At 40.5% G+C, this 15,071-nt stretch overlaps 1 protein-coding gene across 2 annotated transcripts in view; it reads left to right on the top strand.

Annotated features, from left to right (window-relative positions):
* The first annotated feature begins 904 nt into the window (after positions 1 to 904).
* Positions 905 to 15,071, top strand: part of LOC111160241 (endoplasmic reticulum oxidoreductase 1 alpha) — a 45,484-nt gene continuing 31,317 nt past the window's right edge. For both annotated transcript variants that reach the window (XM_022523164.1, XM_022523172.1), the window contains exons 1-3: positions 905 to 1,071; positions 9,735 to 9,854; positions 10,578 to 10,661. In XM_022523164.1, the coding sequence (XP_022378872.1) occupies positions 958 to 1,071; positions 9,735 to 9,854; positions 10,578 to 10,661 (318 nt within the window). In that variant the 5' untranslated portion in view covers positions 905 to 957. The remainder of the gene's footprint in view (positions 1,072 to 9,734; positions 9,855 to 10,577; positions 10,662 to 15,071) is intronic.

The following is a 15,071-nucleotide window of genomic DNA, read 5'->3' as shown; positions in this document are numbered from 1 at the left end:
TCCTTGGAAAAAAAAAAAGCTTTTAGAATAGACCCATGGCTCGGAATCAAAGGACCAGTTGCCTCTTCTTCCCGTCATCTTCCTAGAGTGGGGAGATGAAATGCGAGGGTAGTTTCCACCTGCGCTGCCGGATACAATCGTAGCCACTCTCTCGCTACATTTGACTATGAAATATGGCTAGTTTGCATAAAATGCACACCAGATTAGACTTAAAAACAACATGTAAAATATTTAATGAATCATTTACTATTGAGTATATTTTGAAATGTTTCACACATATTGAGCTAAATAAAATAAATTATTAAAATTAATTTCACCTGTTTCTTTTTGCTCTTTCGATGTAACTACTAGAAACTCTAAGTTACCTTTGCAGCCCTGGTCTTGATGACCACTCATGTCCCTTTCAGCTTTAAGACTGCCAGGGACACTGTGGACGCGTAATTGATACGGTTTGCTTTCCACGCTTTGAGATACCGAAGGATTGGCCGGGAGCGCGCGGGGTGGGGTGGGGTGGGGCGGGGCCCTGCGGGGGAGACCCAGACCCCTTCGGTTTTGCTCTCGCTCTCACAGCGGGAAAGACCCCGACTCCAGTGCGGGGGGTTGGGGCGGCCGCCCGCGAGCGAGGCACCAGGCGCGGAGCGTAGGGAGGCCGGGGCCGGGCGCGGCGCGCCGGGCGGGGCCGCACCGGGAAGCGGGTTCGTGCGTCAGCCTCACACGCGGGGAAGGAAGCCGACCCGAGGCCCTGGGCAGCCCGCTGCGGGCGCCTAGGCACGTCCGCAGGCTCTGCCGGGAGGTGGCTGCCGCTGAGAGGCGGGAGAGTCGAGGGCGGGCCTGGGAGGCGGCCCGGAGGTGGGGCGCTACTGGGGGCCGGCCCGCGCGGGCTTCATCTGCGGACGCGCGGCCTGCGCCCCAGTGCTGGGACCGCGAGGCGCCGGGCGGCGATCGGCCGGAGCGGCTATGGGGTGCCGCTGGGCCTTCCTGATCGGCCTCCTGGGGGCCGTGTGGCTGCTCGGCTCGGGTCACGGTGGGCAGCAGGCCCCTGAGACGGCGGCGCAGAGGTGCTTCTGCCAGGTGAGGGCTGTGCGCGGCCGTGCGGCCGCTCCCGTCCTTCCCGCCTCTCCCCTGCGCTCCGTCCCGCGCAGCCCTGCAGGTGAGGGGCTAGGAGGACCCCTGAGTTTCTACCCTCCCGGACGAGTCCCCTCTTGCGGGGCTGAGTCCTCTGCAGCTCGCCTGGCTTGGTGTGGACCGGTGTCCCAACGCAGCCGCCCTTCGGATCCGGTGTTGGGTGAGAGGTGTGGGTGCACGCTGTTGTGTTTTTACAGAGTTGGTTTATGCATCTTTGTTGGTCTTCCCTTCCCGGGAAGGGCGTGGACACTGTGCACGCATACTCACTACTTGTTATTTTAGCAGAAACCTGGGTCTTCCTAACTTCTAACTTGACCTGGAACTGTGTACGTTGTGCCTATGCTGGGTGCCTTCGGTCTGCTTCCTGGGCAGGACACGCTTTTGTAGGGCGGCTACTCTCAGATGGCGTTGTCAGGCAGGAGAAGGACTTGGTGTGGCTTTTCTGTGTCTAAGCCTCACTGCCTTGTGTCTTTGGGGCTACCGCTTGCCCTGTGGCTCTTCGCACTGTGTGTCCTTTCTTTTTCCCAAATGTGACGAGATTTTCTTAACGTGACGCCCATTTGGCTGGTCTGAACTGGGAGGATGAGCCTTACTCCTCAGTGCACAAGTTTAATTACATGCTTATTATGATCATTTTCCCTTTTTAGTAAGAGATGTGGGTTCCTTGAGAAAAATTTTCAAAGAAATTTAGAGGTTTTTGGATCTACAGTATTCTGTGTTTTAATATCATTACTCTTAAAGTCACGTTTTGGTTGGTTTATGTTGATAAAAATTACATTTTATAGAAAATTGAGGGTAGGCATCCACATTTTTCCTTTTAAGTGAATTGTACTATTATCAGAAATGACATTTTATGTGTGTAAGGACAATGCTACTATTTCACAGAGTAAAGAAACAATCTTAAATCTTATGGAAGGAAAAAAATAAATAAATCAGTATTATGGGGAGAAGAACTGTCTTTTTCACTGCTTTATATTCTTGCATTTTGTCAATTTGCGGAGTGATTTGGGAGTTGAGGTGTTATCCCAGCATGAGTAGGACAAGTTGAAAGGAAATTGCTCCTTTATTAGTAAGACTGAAAAGCTCCTTTACCTTCTGGGGTTGCAAACTGCGCACAATCAAGTACTTAAAAGGAAGAAGGGTCATTTTTATTCAGATTACAAATACAACATAACACAAAGTGTCAACTTTTACAAATAAGTAATATTGAGGTAAAATATGTTAAAATAAGTTAGTGTTGGGGCACCTGGGTGGCTCAGTTGGTTAAACGACTGCCTTTGGCTCAGGTCATGGTCCCGGAATTTTTCTTAAAAGTGTTTTTTAGAAAAAAAAAAAAAAAAAGTGTTTTTTAGGGGACCTGGGTGGCTCAGTTGGTTAAGCAACTTCCTTTGGCTCAGGTCATGATCCCAGCTCCATGGGGAGTCTGCTTCTCCCTCTGACCTTCCCCATTCTCATGATCTCTCTCACTCTCTCTTTCTCAAATAAATAAATAAAATCTTTAAAAAATAAAATAAGTTAGTGTTGAAACAAGATGTGCAATATAACATTTTCAACTACATTTTAGATTTTTAGATAATGAAATAATAGTACATGTTGAGCTTTTCAACTTTCACTACCCCCTCCATAACCTTTTTAGATACCTGATTAAAATTGGGGAATTTTTAATTTTTTAATATTTTTTCTTCTAATTAGTATTTAAGCTCCCCCACCCTTACAATTATTTTCAAGATTTGAATATTCCCCCAACACAGACATCCATTAGATCCCTTTCTTTTTGTTTTAGAACAAGAGTGGCTGTTTTTCTTTTCAGAATCAACTTTTACAAATAATAAATTGAGGGTCACACGGTAAAAAAGTTTTTTTTTTTTTTTTTAAGATTTTATTTATTTGAGAGAGAGAGAGCATGAGAAGGGAGAAAGTCAGAGGGAGAAACAGATTCCCCGTGGAGTTGGGAGCCCGATGTGGGACTTGATCCCTGGACTCCGGGATCATGACCTGAGCCAAAGGAAGTTGCTTAACCAACTGAGCCACCCAGGTCCCCTAAAAAACACTTTAAAGAAAAATTTTAAATGGTCTATTTAATCAGTTTAAGAACAGAGACCATCAGTTTTGATTCAATAGATTGAAACAAAAATACATTTTAGTTCTGTTATGGTCAGTAACAGAAGAGATGAGGGTAAGGAGGAGAAGGGACAAATGATGAATAGACATGAAGAGAAAATTGGAGATAAGCATATAGATATAGATCTGTACAGAAACGAGAGAGACACACATAAAAGAATGGTGGAAGAAAAGATTAGAGGAGATGAATGGTGGAAATTATTCATTCAATAAACATTTATAAACACTGTGTACATTGACCTGAGTGTTTGGAATACAGAAATAACTATGGTGTGATCCTTGCCCTTAAGAACTTAGAATTTAGTGAATAAAGTCCTTTAGAGCTTGGGTAGAGGCAGAGGCAGAGATCCTAAGCACTTTATTTTAAAGATTTTATTTATTTTTTGGACAGAGTAAGAGCACAAGGAGGGGGAGTGCCAGAGGGAAAGGGAGAAGCAGGCTCCCTGCAATTTGGGGGTCCACCCCAGGACTCCGGGATGCCCAGATCTTAAGCATCTTAAAAAACAAGTTAGTAGGGACACCTGGTTGGCTCAGGCAGTAGGGGATGATACTCTTGATCTTGGGGATGTAAGTTCGAACCCTATGTTGGGTGTAGAGATTACTTAAAAAAGAAGATCTTTTTAAAAAGTTAGTAAATAATGCTAGCCACTAAATTAAAGACTAACTTTCGACCTAAAGTTTAGAAATAAAAGTTAAAATCTCTTATTCTCTTTGCAATACCAAATTAGCAGCAAAGTTCTGTGGAGTCTGCTTTGTTAATAGTCATCTCCCTTCCTACTGGCAATCTCTCTCTTACCAGCTTCTGCCTTGAATTACCACATCATCATCCCTTCATCACATGGGTGCCTGGTAATAGGGGTTCAGTTAACAGAATACCACTTTAAATGGAGCCAAAGTAGCATGTAGTTCTTTGGCCTTAGAAAGTGATTGAAATAAAATGTACAAAGCTCCACAAATAAACAGATTAAATTCAGTAAGCATTTTATTGAGGCCAGTTGTGAATAAGTTTTGAGAAATCAAGAAATAAACTAAAAATTTTATTTTTTTTAAAGATTTTATTTATTTGATAGACAGAGATCAAAGGTAGGCAGAGAGGCAGGCAGAGAGAGGAAAGGAAGCAGGCTCCCTGCTAAGCAGAGAGCCTGATGCGATGCGGGGCTCCATCCCAGGACTCTGGGATCACGACCTGAGCCAAGGGCAGAGGCTTTAACCCACTGAACCACCCAGGTGCCCCTAAACAAAAAATTTTAAAATTTAGTCCCATTTCTTGATACTCCAGGGTACTGAGCCTGGTACATAATTGGTACTCAGCGAATATTAGGGAAGTTACAAAACAGGATGTGAGCACTGTGCTAGCAGGAGTATATTCTTTCAATTATTCTGCTTAGTGAGCCATTTGCATGTTTTTCTGGAATTGATCTTTCAGATGGGTTGATGGCTCCAAATGAATCTTTAAAGTTAGTCAGTTACTGCATATGTCTGTTGACATCAAGTCCTACTAAAACCATTTCCACTGTATGTTGTCAATTATTTCGGTAACGATGCTTCAGTGTTAGTTGCTGCAAATAAGTGATAAATTGCCTGGGACTTATAAGACATCCTTAAATATAGTGCCCCATTTTTTAAATCATTCTACTTAAAAATTTTTAAAAATGTACACTTGGTGTGCAGGTCTATGTGGTTTGTGTAAAGAACCCTATGATCATGACCCGCCCTTTCTTTCAACCACAATAATAATCATATTATTTGTTGTAATAATATGGGCTTGAAGTAAATGGAGACTCTTCAGACTCTCTTGTTTTCTTTTTTTGCTTTGTTTTTTGTTTTGCTTTTGACAGGGTTTCAAATTTCCTTTTCCCCATTATGTAACATTAGAGAGAAGGAATGTAACAGAACTTTAGTCCCAGTTCTTGGAATCCCAGGATGCATTTTAAAGAAATAACCCCAGGAGAAATATTGAAGCCTAGATATGCAGGCAGTATGGCCAGGTTTTTCATTTAAATTAATTAGAAATGAGTCTGTAAACTCTCATGTAGTCAAAATGTTTTATTAATCTTAATATGGCTAGTGCTGATAACACTCAGATCCACTTCAGTGCAGTAAATATCAGGCTAATGAAAGGGAAGTAGGTCAGATAATTCAAAATCGATCGTTTTTGTTTGGAGTGCATTGTAGATGCACTCTTCATACATGTATTTTGGCAAATTTACCTGTCCTGTGGCTTGTTTAGATTGATTTTATTTATTTATTTATTTATTTATTTATTTATTTAATATTTTATTTATTTATTTGAGAGAGAGAGCAAGAGCGAGCACAAGTGAGAAGGAGGGAAAGGGCAGGAGGGGAAGAAGAGGGAGAGAGAGAATCTTAAGCAGATTCCTCACTGAGCGCAGAGCCCAATGTAAGGCTCAATCCCGAGACTGTGAGATAATGACCTGAGCCGAAATCAAGAATCAGGCATTTAACCAACAGAGCCACCCAGGCTCTGAGCCACCCGCCCTGTTTAGGTCAATTTAAAAAACAGTTTTTATTTGTTCGAGTGGCTGGGCCATGGAAGAGACACTCCATAATATGTTGCCTGGTAGGTAGAAATACGCCTGGATTAAAACTTAGTCAGAGGACTCTTTGAAACAGGTTATCCTGCAGAGATGTCCACTGACTGAGTACTTACTATTTGAATGAAGAATGTGGAGGAAAGCACGTTTCACATTGGTTGCTTCACTTTGGGTCACAACAACAATTTAAAGTTCTAAAGACTAAGGCTTCAAGGCAGAAATAGCTTGTAGCTTTCCATGTCCTTAGAATGGTGCCAACTACTGAGTATAGAATGTTTGGTGTTTCCCTGCTTTCATTAACAGAGGTGTCTCAGTCAAATCTTTCAATAAATAGTTTTCATATTCTTTTTGATGGTCACAAACCACTATAAAATTAAATACAACTAAAAGTTTCTGCAAAAAAAAAAAAAAGAACACTTTGAACACTTTTTTTTTTAAAAACGATTTATTTATTTGCCAGAGAGAGAGAACTCGCACATGTGCAGGCAGGGGAGGGGCAGAGAGAGAGGGAGAGAGAGAATCCTCAAGCAGACTCCCAGCTGAGTGCAGAGCCTGATGTGGGGCTCGATCTCAGGACCCTGAGATCATGACCTGAACTGAAATCAAGAGTCGGGTGCTTAACCAACCGAGCCACCCAGGTGTCCCCACTTTGAACACTTTTAAAAGGTATTTCATATTTCGTACAAGTATGAAGAATATATTTTCACAGTGCTTTGGAAAAAGATGATAGTCTGTGTTAGGACTAGAAGTTGTTTGCTCATAAGGAAACTGTTTAGAAAGTGTTTTTTTGTTTTGCCTTTCATTGTAAATTCATTGTGAACAAAGAAAATAGTGAAAAATAGTGTTTTCTTTTCACTTGCCTTTTGTATTTGGTATTTGGTCCAAACCAGTCAGTCTGTGGAGAAACTGTTTGAGACTACCTCTGCAGCTAACTGTTGGCTCTCCAGTTCTATGTTCCATTGGGGCTACAGATGTAAAATTTTGGGAAAATTTTAGCTACAAACTGGGCCTTTTTTTTTCTTACTAAAAAAAAAAAAATGTTGGGGTGCCTGGGTGGCTTAGTTGGTTAGGTGTCTGACTCTTGATTTCAGCTTATGTCATGATCTCAGGGTCAGGGGCTCAAGCCCCACATCAGGCTCTGCACCAGGCTTAGAGCCTGCTTAAGATTCTCTCTCCCTCTGTGCCCCGCCCCTGCCCCCCGCCAGCCCACCACCCAGGACTCATGTGTTAGAATGCATGCGTGTTCTCTCTCTCTCTCTTTCAAAAAAAAAAAAAAAAATTGTGGGTTGCTTTGGGGAATAGTAACATTCCTTTCCCTAGAAGCACTTAGGCAGCAGTAGGGTGATAATACTAACACTTACTGGCCATTTATTCTGTAATTTCATCTTGATATTAACTCTTATAGATGGGAACTATTAGTATTGCCATTTTGTGTTGAGAGAGCAAACTGAGGCTTAGAGAGGTTAAAAAAAAACTTGGGTAAGATCAGTAACTAATAAGTAGCAGAGATGGGATTCAACCCCAAGAAGGCCTGACCCCTCGGCCTTCGTGCTATCCATTGTCACACACTACCTCCTTGAGAGTGTGTAGGAAGGCATTGCTGTGTGCTTGGGAGGTTGCTGTCAAAGGCCCTCAAAGGCTTTTCAGCTCTTTAGAGGCTAGGACTTTAAACTGGGTGATGTTATGTCAGGTCTACCCTGGTCCTTATATCTGCCATACCTCAGCAAGGGCCTTCTACTTGCCACCTGTTAATTTGGCTCCCTACCCAAAGCTGATTGCCACTTGAGGCCTAGAGCAGCAAATCTCAAATTTTAGCATGCATCAGTCACTTCGTCTGTGTGTGTGGCAGGGAGTTGGGGAGGGGGCATTAAACACATTCAGGTTCCTATGGTAGGGTCAGGTCAGAATTTCCTTGGAGTTTAGGAGATAGTGTGGCCGTTATTTAAGTAGCCTTCACACATCCCAGAGCTGCATCAATGTCAGGTCGTCCTTGTTCCAAATCAGCACCCAACTTTGGGTCTTAGTTTAGGTACTAGGACATTGCTTTGTTTCCAAGATTCTGTTCATTGGATTTCTTCCTTTGTCTTTCCCAGAGACTCTATTCTGGTAACATGCCTGGTTCTCTAGTTTGTAGAATTGGGCCTGGCATCATACCTGCCAGACTTTCCAGGGATTGGGTTTTGCCTGTTGGGAGGCTTATCTGAACAGTCACGTGGCTTGGATTTCTGAGTATCTTCCTTTCTCTCTTTTGCTGGGGCCTCTCCATCTATGGAAACTTCCCCACCCTTGCTCTACCTCCTTAGCTGCCCTGCTACCTTTGTAGTAGTTGGAAGTACCTCCTACTCAATTTCTAAGGTAAAGGTCAGAGGATTTTTAAATCTACCATTGTCCTGTCTTCTCTCTTTGAGGTCTCTGGGCTATAAGCCATTTCTGCTCTGAGTGCATCTTGCATTCCTTTATGGTTTGGGGCTTCTTCTAGCTTCCTTTGTGGTTAAGGTATAGATTGATAAGATGTTGCTTGCAGTAGGTTATTTACCTCTGCTGCTTGCCTTCCTTGTTCTGAGCGCATTCCTGCCACTCAGGCTTGTGTGGTCTGGAGCACTGAATACCGTAGGTAGCACTGAGCTACTGTAGGTGACATGATAGTACATAGTCCTAATTAGATTGTGGGACTGGTGTCCAGTGAATGAGAGTGAGAGTGGACAATATTCACCAAAACATTCATTCATACATCCACTCCACAAATAATATTGAACATCCCCTGTATGCTTTCTAGAAGTACAGTGCTAAGGACTGGGAATACAAAACATGATTTTGCTCTCAAGGAGTTTAAACTCTATGGGGAGGAAGTGAAATAGGTAAGTCCAATATAGCGAGGTAATTTGTATATAGCGAGTATGTGAAGTGTCCTGGATACACATAGGAGGGACAGTTAAGCCAATAGGGATTGAGTGGTACCCTGGGGATAGCTTGAACTTGAATTTCAAGGATAGAATTTTACCTTAAAAATGAATTATTTAAGGGGCACCTGGATGGCTCTGTCGTTTAAGTGTCTGCCTTCGGCTCACGTCATGATCTTAGGGTAGGGGGATGGAGTCCTGCATCGGGCTCTCTGCTCAGTGGGGAGTCTGCTTTTCCCTCTCCCTCTGTGTTCTCTCTCTCTCAAATAAATAAATAAATAAATAAAATCTTTAATAAAGAAAAGGTGAACACATTTAAAAGAACTGAATTAAAGGGAAAAATAAGTTTCAAACCCTTTCTCTTGTCCGTGTGTATGTGTATTTGTGCTTGTTTCTTTTTGTGACCTAATGTCTTTACTTGGCATGTGTCACTTTGGCCTTTGCAGTCTTACTATCTGTTATTTCTTTGTGTAATAATTTGTATCCAAGGGGGAAAACAGTAGCTATTTTATGTCCTTAGAAGTTTTGCTTTTAATGCTTGAAAGAAAGAGGTGTGAAAAGTCAAATCATCTAGGTTAGAAGCACTTTTGTTTTATTACTACCCCAAATTAGGAACTGAAGATTATTGTATACTCAGAGAATTTTTAGCAGGAAACAAGGACAAATTTGCATATGAAATGAAAGTAGTTATTGCAGTAACAAAATATGTAGATGAGATTTCTAGTACCCAAATTAGTCTAAAACAAGTCCAAAACAAATGAGACTAGGTAAATTGGTATAAAATCTTAGCTCTCAGATATTGCTGTCATCCTCCGACGTATTATCTGTCATCACCCAAATGTATTCACTCAGGTAAAAATTAGCATTATTGTTTTGTAAGAGCAATAGCATCATTAAATTACTGTCATACCCCATCTCTGAAAATTAGGAGGAGGAGGGATGAGAAGAGTTGTCTGAATCATAGCCTGTGAGGAAAAAGAACCCTATTATACCTAAAGTATTTTTATGTATTATTTCATTTTCTTTGTAACAGGTTAGTGGTTACTTGGATGATTGTACCTGTGATGTTGAAACCATCGATAGATTTAATAACTACAGGCTTTTCCCGAGACTACAAAAACTTCTTGAAAGTGACTACTTTAGATATTACAAGGTATTTTTATTTTTAATTTTTTTTGTAAAAGAATACTTAGAGTTTAAATATACAGCTATATTTTCTTAGGAATTTCTGAACTTCAAAATTGTGGCCATTATTTAAAATTCAGTTCACAAGAGTGAACAATGTTGTTCTGAAACCGTCCATTGGATGCGTTTAATTTCAACAACTCAATTTTGCACTCTAGAGTTAGAAACTTACTGGCTAAATTGAAGTCAGAACAGAAACTATTACACTGTTACCAAAATTGCTAATGTGTACTTTTCTAAAATACTATATTGACTCCACTTAATTAAAATCATTAGATTTTTTTGAGAAGCATGACTTTATTCTGACCTGTATTATTTTAACTAGTCACTTGAGATATCTACAGAAAGAGTTTAGAAAATCTGATCATTGGAGTATGTAGTCCTCATCTGAGTTCACAAAGGCCTGGTACTTGCTTAAAAAAGAGTATCATTTGAGTGGTGATGGTATGAGCTACTTTGGCTCCTAGTCACCGTCTGTTCAGGTAGTAGTGGTCTATCTTTCTAATCAAATCTACCAATTTGCTTACACAAGTTACACATTGATATAATTGCTGGAACTTGGCAACGGGGACCTAGAAGAAAAAGAAAAACTGAAGCTAATAGCATGACCAGGTTCTAGCATCTTAATTCAACACTTGTCAATAATAATCTCATGGTTCTTACTTTTATAACCTTTTTTGTTATCCTATAGGTAAACCTGAAGAGGCCATGTCCTTTCTGGAATGATATCAACCAGTGTGGGCGAAGAGACTGTGCTGTCAAGCCTTGTCAATCAGTAAGAACCACATATACATTTAAAACCTGTTACATCGGGGGCACCTGGGTGGCTCAGTGGGTTAAAGCCTCTGCCTTCGGCTCAGGTCATGATCCCAGGATCCTGGGATCGAGCCCCGCATCGGACTCTCTGCTCAGCAGGGAGACTGCTTCCTCCTCTCTCTCTGCCTGCCTCTCTGCCTACTTGTGATTTCTGTCTGTCAAATAAATTAAAAAAAAAAAAAAAAAACACCTTTTATCGTTTTTCAAAAAATTTTGCATTTTTAAAAAAGCACAATGCGACTAAAATAACATTTCAGTCCTTAGGTTAAATATAATGTTGTTTAATATTTATGGATTAAAAACCTAAACTTGGGTGCTTGGGTGGCTCAGTCGGTTGAGCATCAAAACTCTTGGTTTTTTGCTCAGTCATGATCTCAGGATCCTGGGATCAGCCCTATGTCAGGTTCCATACTCAGCAGGGGGTCTACTGGAGATTTTCTTTCTACTTCTACCTTAACTCCCTCCCCCATTAAATAAATAAATCAATCTTAAAAAAGAAAAAACAAAAACCAAAGGGCACCTGGGTGGCTCAGTGGGTTAAACATCTGCCTTTGGCTCAGGTCATGATCCTGGGATCCTAAGATCGAGTCTCATATTGGGCCTCCTTGCTCAGCAGGGAGCCTGCTTCTCTCTCTCCCTCTGTCTGCTGCTCCTCATGCATATGCTTTGCTCTCTCTCTAATAAATAAAATCTTAAAAAACAGAAAAACACAAAAGGAAAACCTAAACTTACTAATGATATATCCTATTTTGAATTATTTTGCTTTCATAATAATAGAATTAAATTTTGTGATAAATATAATCCTTTGATTTACTAGTGAGATTAGTAGTTCTTTTGGCTTGATGTTTGTTTTTCTTATGTCTTTCCCAAAGTTGTGTTTATAGTATAATGAAATGAAATTAATCGAAGTATAAACAAAATCCCTTTTTTCATGGGTGTATTGTTTTCTTTGGGTGGGGAGGTGTTGGACAGAACACCTGGTTTTGCTTAAGAATTCTCAGAGCAGGGAGACCTGAGTGGCTCAGTTGATTAGGTGTCTGTCTTTGGCTTGGATTATGATCTGGGGTCCTGGGATCGAGTCCCATATTGGTCTCCTTGCTCAGCAGGGAGCCTGCTTCTCCTTCTACCTATCACTTCTCCTTCTGTCCACTGCTCCTCCTGATTGTGTTCTCTCTCTCTCTCTGATAAATAAATAAAAAAAAAAAATAAAAAAAAAAAGAATTCTCAGAACACTAAAATTTAAAGCATTTTACTCTGAAAACAGAATTTTACACTTTCAACAAAACCTTTTTTCCCTTTAAAAGCATATATTTCTATTTTTCTTCTTTATTGTGATAAAATATGCATAACAGAAAATTTACCATTTTAACCATTTTTAAGTGTACAGTTTATTGGCATTAAGTACAGTCACGTTGTTGTGCAATGATTACCACCATCCAGTTAGAGAACTTCTTCCTGATCACAAACTGAAAATGCATGTTGATTAAACAGTAACTCCCTATTCCACCCTCCCTCTCGCCCTTAGCAACCACTATTCTGCTTTCTGTCTCTATGAATTTGATTATTCTAGGTACCTCATATAAGGGGGATTATTACAAAATTTGTCCTTTTGTGTCTGGCTTGTTTCACTTAATGTGATTTCAAGGTTTATCCATAGTAACATGTATTTGAATTTTATTCCTCTTTAAGGCTGAGGAATACTGCATTGTATGTGTATCTGCTTTTCATTTATCCATTCTCCCATTGCTTGGCTTTTGGGTTATTCCCATCTTTTGGCCATTGTGCATAATGCCCTGGATATGGGTGCAGAAGTATATGCTTGCGTCCCTAATTTCCATTCTTTGGGGTATACACCTAGAATTAGAATTATTGGATCATACGGTAGTTCTCGCTTTAATTTTTGGGGGGAACATCATACTGTCTTCACAGTAGCTGCACCATTTTACATTCCCACCAGCAGTGTACAATGTTTCCAAATTCTCTGTATCCTCACCAACACTCACTCTTTTCTGTTTTCTGGATAATAGCCATCCTAAAGGGTATGCTATAATTTTGAGTGGTTTATTTTATTTTTTAATGTTTTGTTGCTGTATTTCTTTTTTTTTATTTAATTTTTTTTATTAACATAAAATGTATTATGTATTAACATAAAATGTATTATTTGCCCCAGGGGTACAGGTCTGTGAATTGTCAGGCTTACACACTTCACAGCACTCACCATTGAGTGGTTTATTTTTATATGTGTAAATATTGCTATATAGACCTATCTAGCATATGGAATTAAAGAAAATATAAAAATTTTATTTATGGGCATTTTGTCATTAGATACTTGAGAATCAGGTCTTTAGTTATACTCATCTTCACAGATAAACTTTTTGAAAATTCAAGAATTAGCTTGTGAAACAACCTCTATTATGAAAATATCATTAAAGTGATGTCATCAGTTTAAATGTTTCATTTTATTTCCTAAGTTCTGGCATGTATATTTGGTAATCAGAAACATTAGTTGGGGAAATTCAAGTTTACCAATAACTTATGTATGACTTATTAAATATGATGAAAATAGGAGTGGCTGGGTAGCTCAGACGTTGAGCATCTGTCTTTGGTTCAGGTCATGATCCCAGAGTCTGGGGATCAAGCCCTGCATCAGGTTCCCTGCTTAGCAGGGAGCCTGCTTCTCCCTCTCTAACTCTCCTGATTTGTGTTCTCTCTCTTACTGTGTCTCTCTCTGTCAAGTGAATGAATAAAATCTTTAAAAAAAAAATGCTGAAAATATGGTACATACTTAATAAAGGCATTTAATTGCACTTATGCATTAAATGGGCCATTATTAACATTGGTCAAAACAGGCAAGTAGGGGGGTCCTGGGTGGCTCAGTGGGTTGAAGCCTCCGCCTTCGGCCAGGGTCATGATCTCAGGGTCCTGGGATCGAGCCCCGCGTCGGGCTCTGCTTGGCGAGGAGCCTGCTTCCTCCTTTCTCTCTGCCTGCTTCTCTGCCTACTTGTGATCTCTGTCTGTCAAATAAATAAATAAAATCTTAAAAAACAAAAACAAAAACCAGGCAAGTGGTTTTACAGGTATTGAAAATTTGGATCTCATCTTTTTTTAAAAAAAATGTTTCTTTTCTTTTAAGATTTTATTTATTTGAGAGAGAGAGAGCAAGCAAGAGAGAGAGAGAGTGTGCACAAGCAGGGTGTAGGGGAAGAGGGAGAAGGAGAAGCAGACTCTGCTGAGCTGAGCAGGGAGCACGATGCAGGCCTTGATCCCAGAACCCTGAGATCATGACCTGAGCCGGAGGCAGATGCTTAACTGAGTGAGCCACCCAGGCACCCCTCATCTTTTTTTTTTTTTTAAGCAATTAAAAAAAAATTTTTTTTTCGGGGGCTTGAGTTCATGACCCTGAGATCAAGACCTGAGCTGAGATGAGTCATGTGCTTAACTGACTGAGAAATTCAGGCATCCCTAAACGTTTTCTTTTAAGTAATCTCTACACCCAATGTGGGGCTTGAACTTGTAACCTGGAATCTCTCTATAAACTGACAGTCCAATTATTTATTACCTTTACAATGGGTCAAAGCAACATTCTTTCCCCTCCTTTCTTAAATGACCAATGTGAAAATGAATAACAAAATCTAGTGTTAGTCTGTGAATAAGAAATGAGCACTCTGCTGGTTAAATCTTTTTGGAGATCAGTTCAGCAAATGTATCAACAAAATAAAAAAGGTACATGTCTTTTGGTATAGCAATTCCACCAAGATTTTGACTTACTAAAATAATTGGACAGATGTTCAAAGATCACCATAAAGCAGTAATAAATACTGTAAAGGTGTCAATTCTGCTACAATTAGTTTATGAATTTGGCAAGATATGAAAAAATTAGAGACCATCTAAATATCTGGTCTTTAGAAAAAGAATTGTACATTAAGCTAGTTCAAAATCTGGAAAGTTACATAATAAAGTGATTGTCTCTGTGTGGGTCCTTCCCTTTTGGCAGGTATATTCTATTTCAGAAATATACTTAGCACTGGAATAGGGCCCTGCGGTTTCAGAGTACATGCATCATTATGTCTATTCACAGCATCACTTTGAGGATAGACAGACAGGTCCTATAGTTGGTAAGTGGCCAACACGTGACTAAAGACCAGTGTCAATCTCCTCTGAAAAGAACTAGGGCTTCTTAAAAAATTCATGATTCCAAGATTGGAGCAAGAAATATACATGGTGGGCCACCTGGGTGGCTCAGTTGGTTAAGCATCTTCATTCAGGTCAGATCATGATCCCAGGCCTGGGATTGAGCCCCACTTCTGGCTCCCTGCTCAGTGGGGAGTCTGCTTCTCCCTTTGCCCCTCCCTGCAACTCATGCTGTCTC

Source organism: Enhydra lutris, unplaced genomic scaffold (assembly GCF_002288905.1).
Source record: "Enhydra lutris kenyoni isolate GAN:26980312 unplaced genomic scaffold, ASM228890v2 scaffoldscaffold4, whole genome shotgun sequence".
Lineage (NCBI taxonomy): Eukaryota > Metazoa > Chordata > Mammalia > Carnivora > Mustelidae > Enhydra > Enhydra lutris.
The sequence above is the reverse complement of the archived record's forward strand: the minus strand, read 5'-3'. Positions and strand labels throughout refer to the sequence as shown.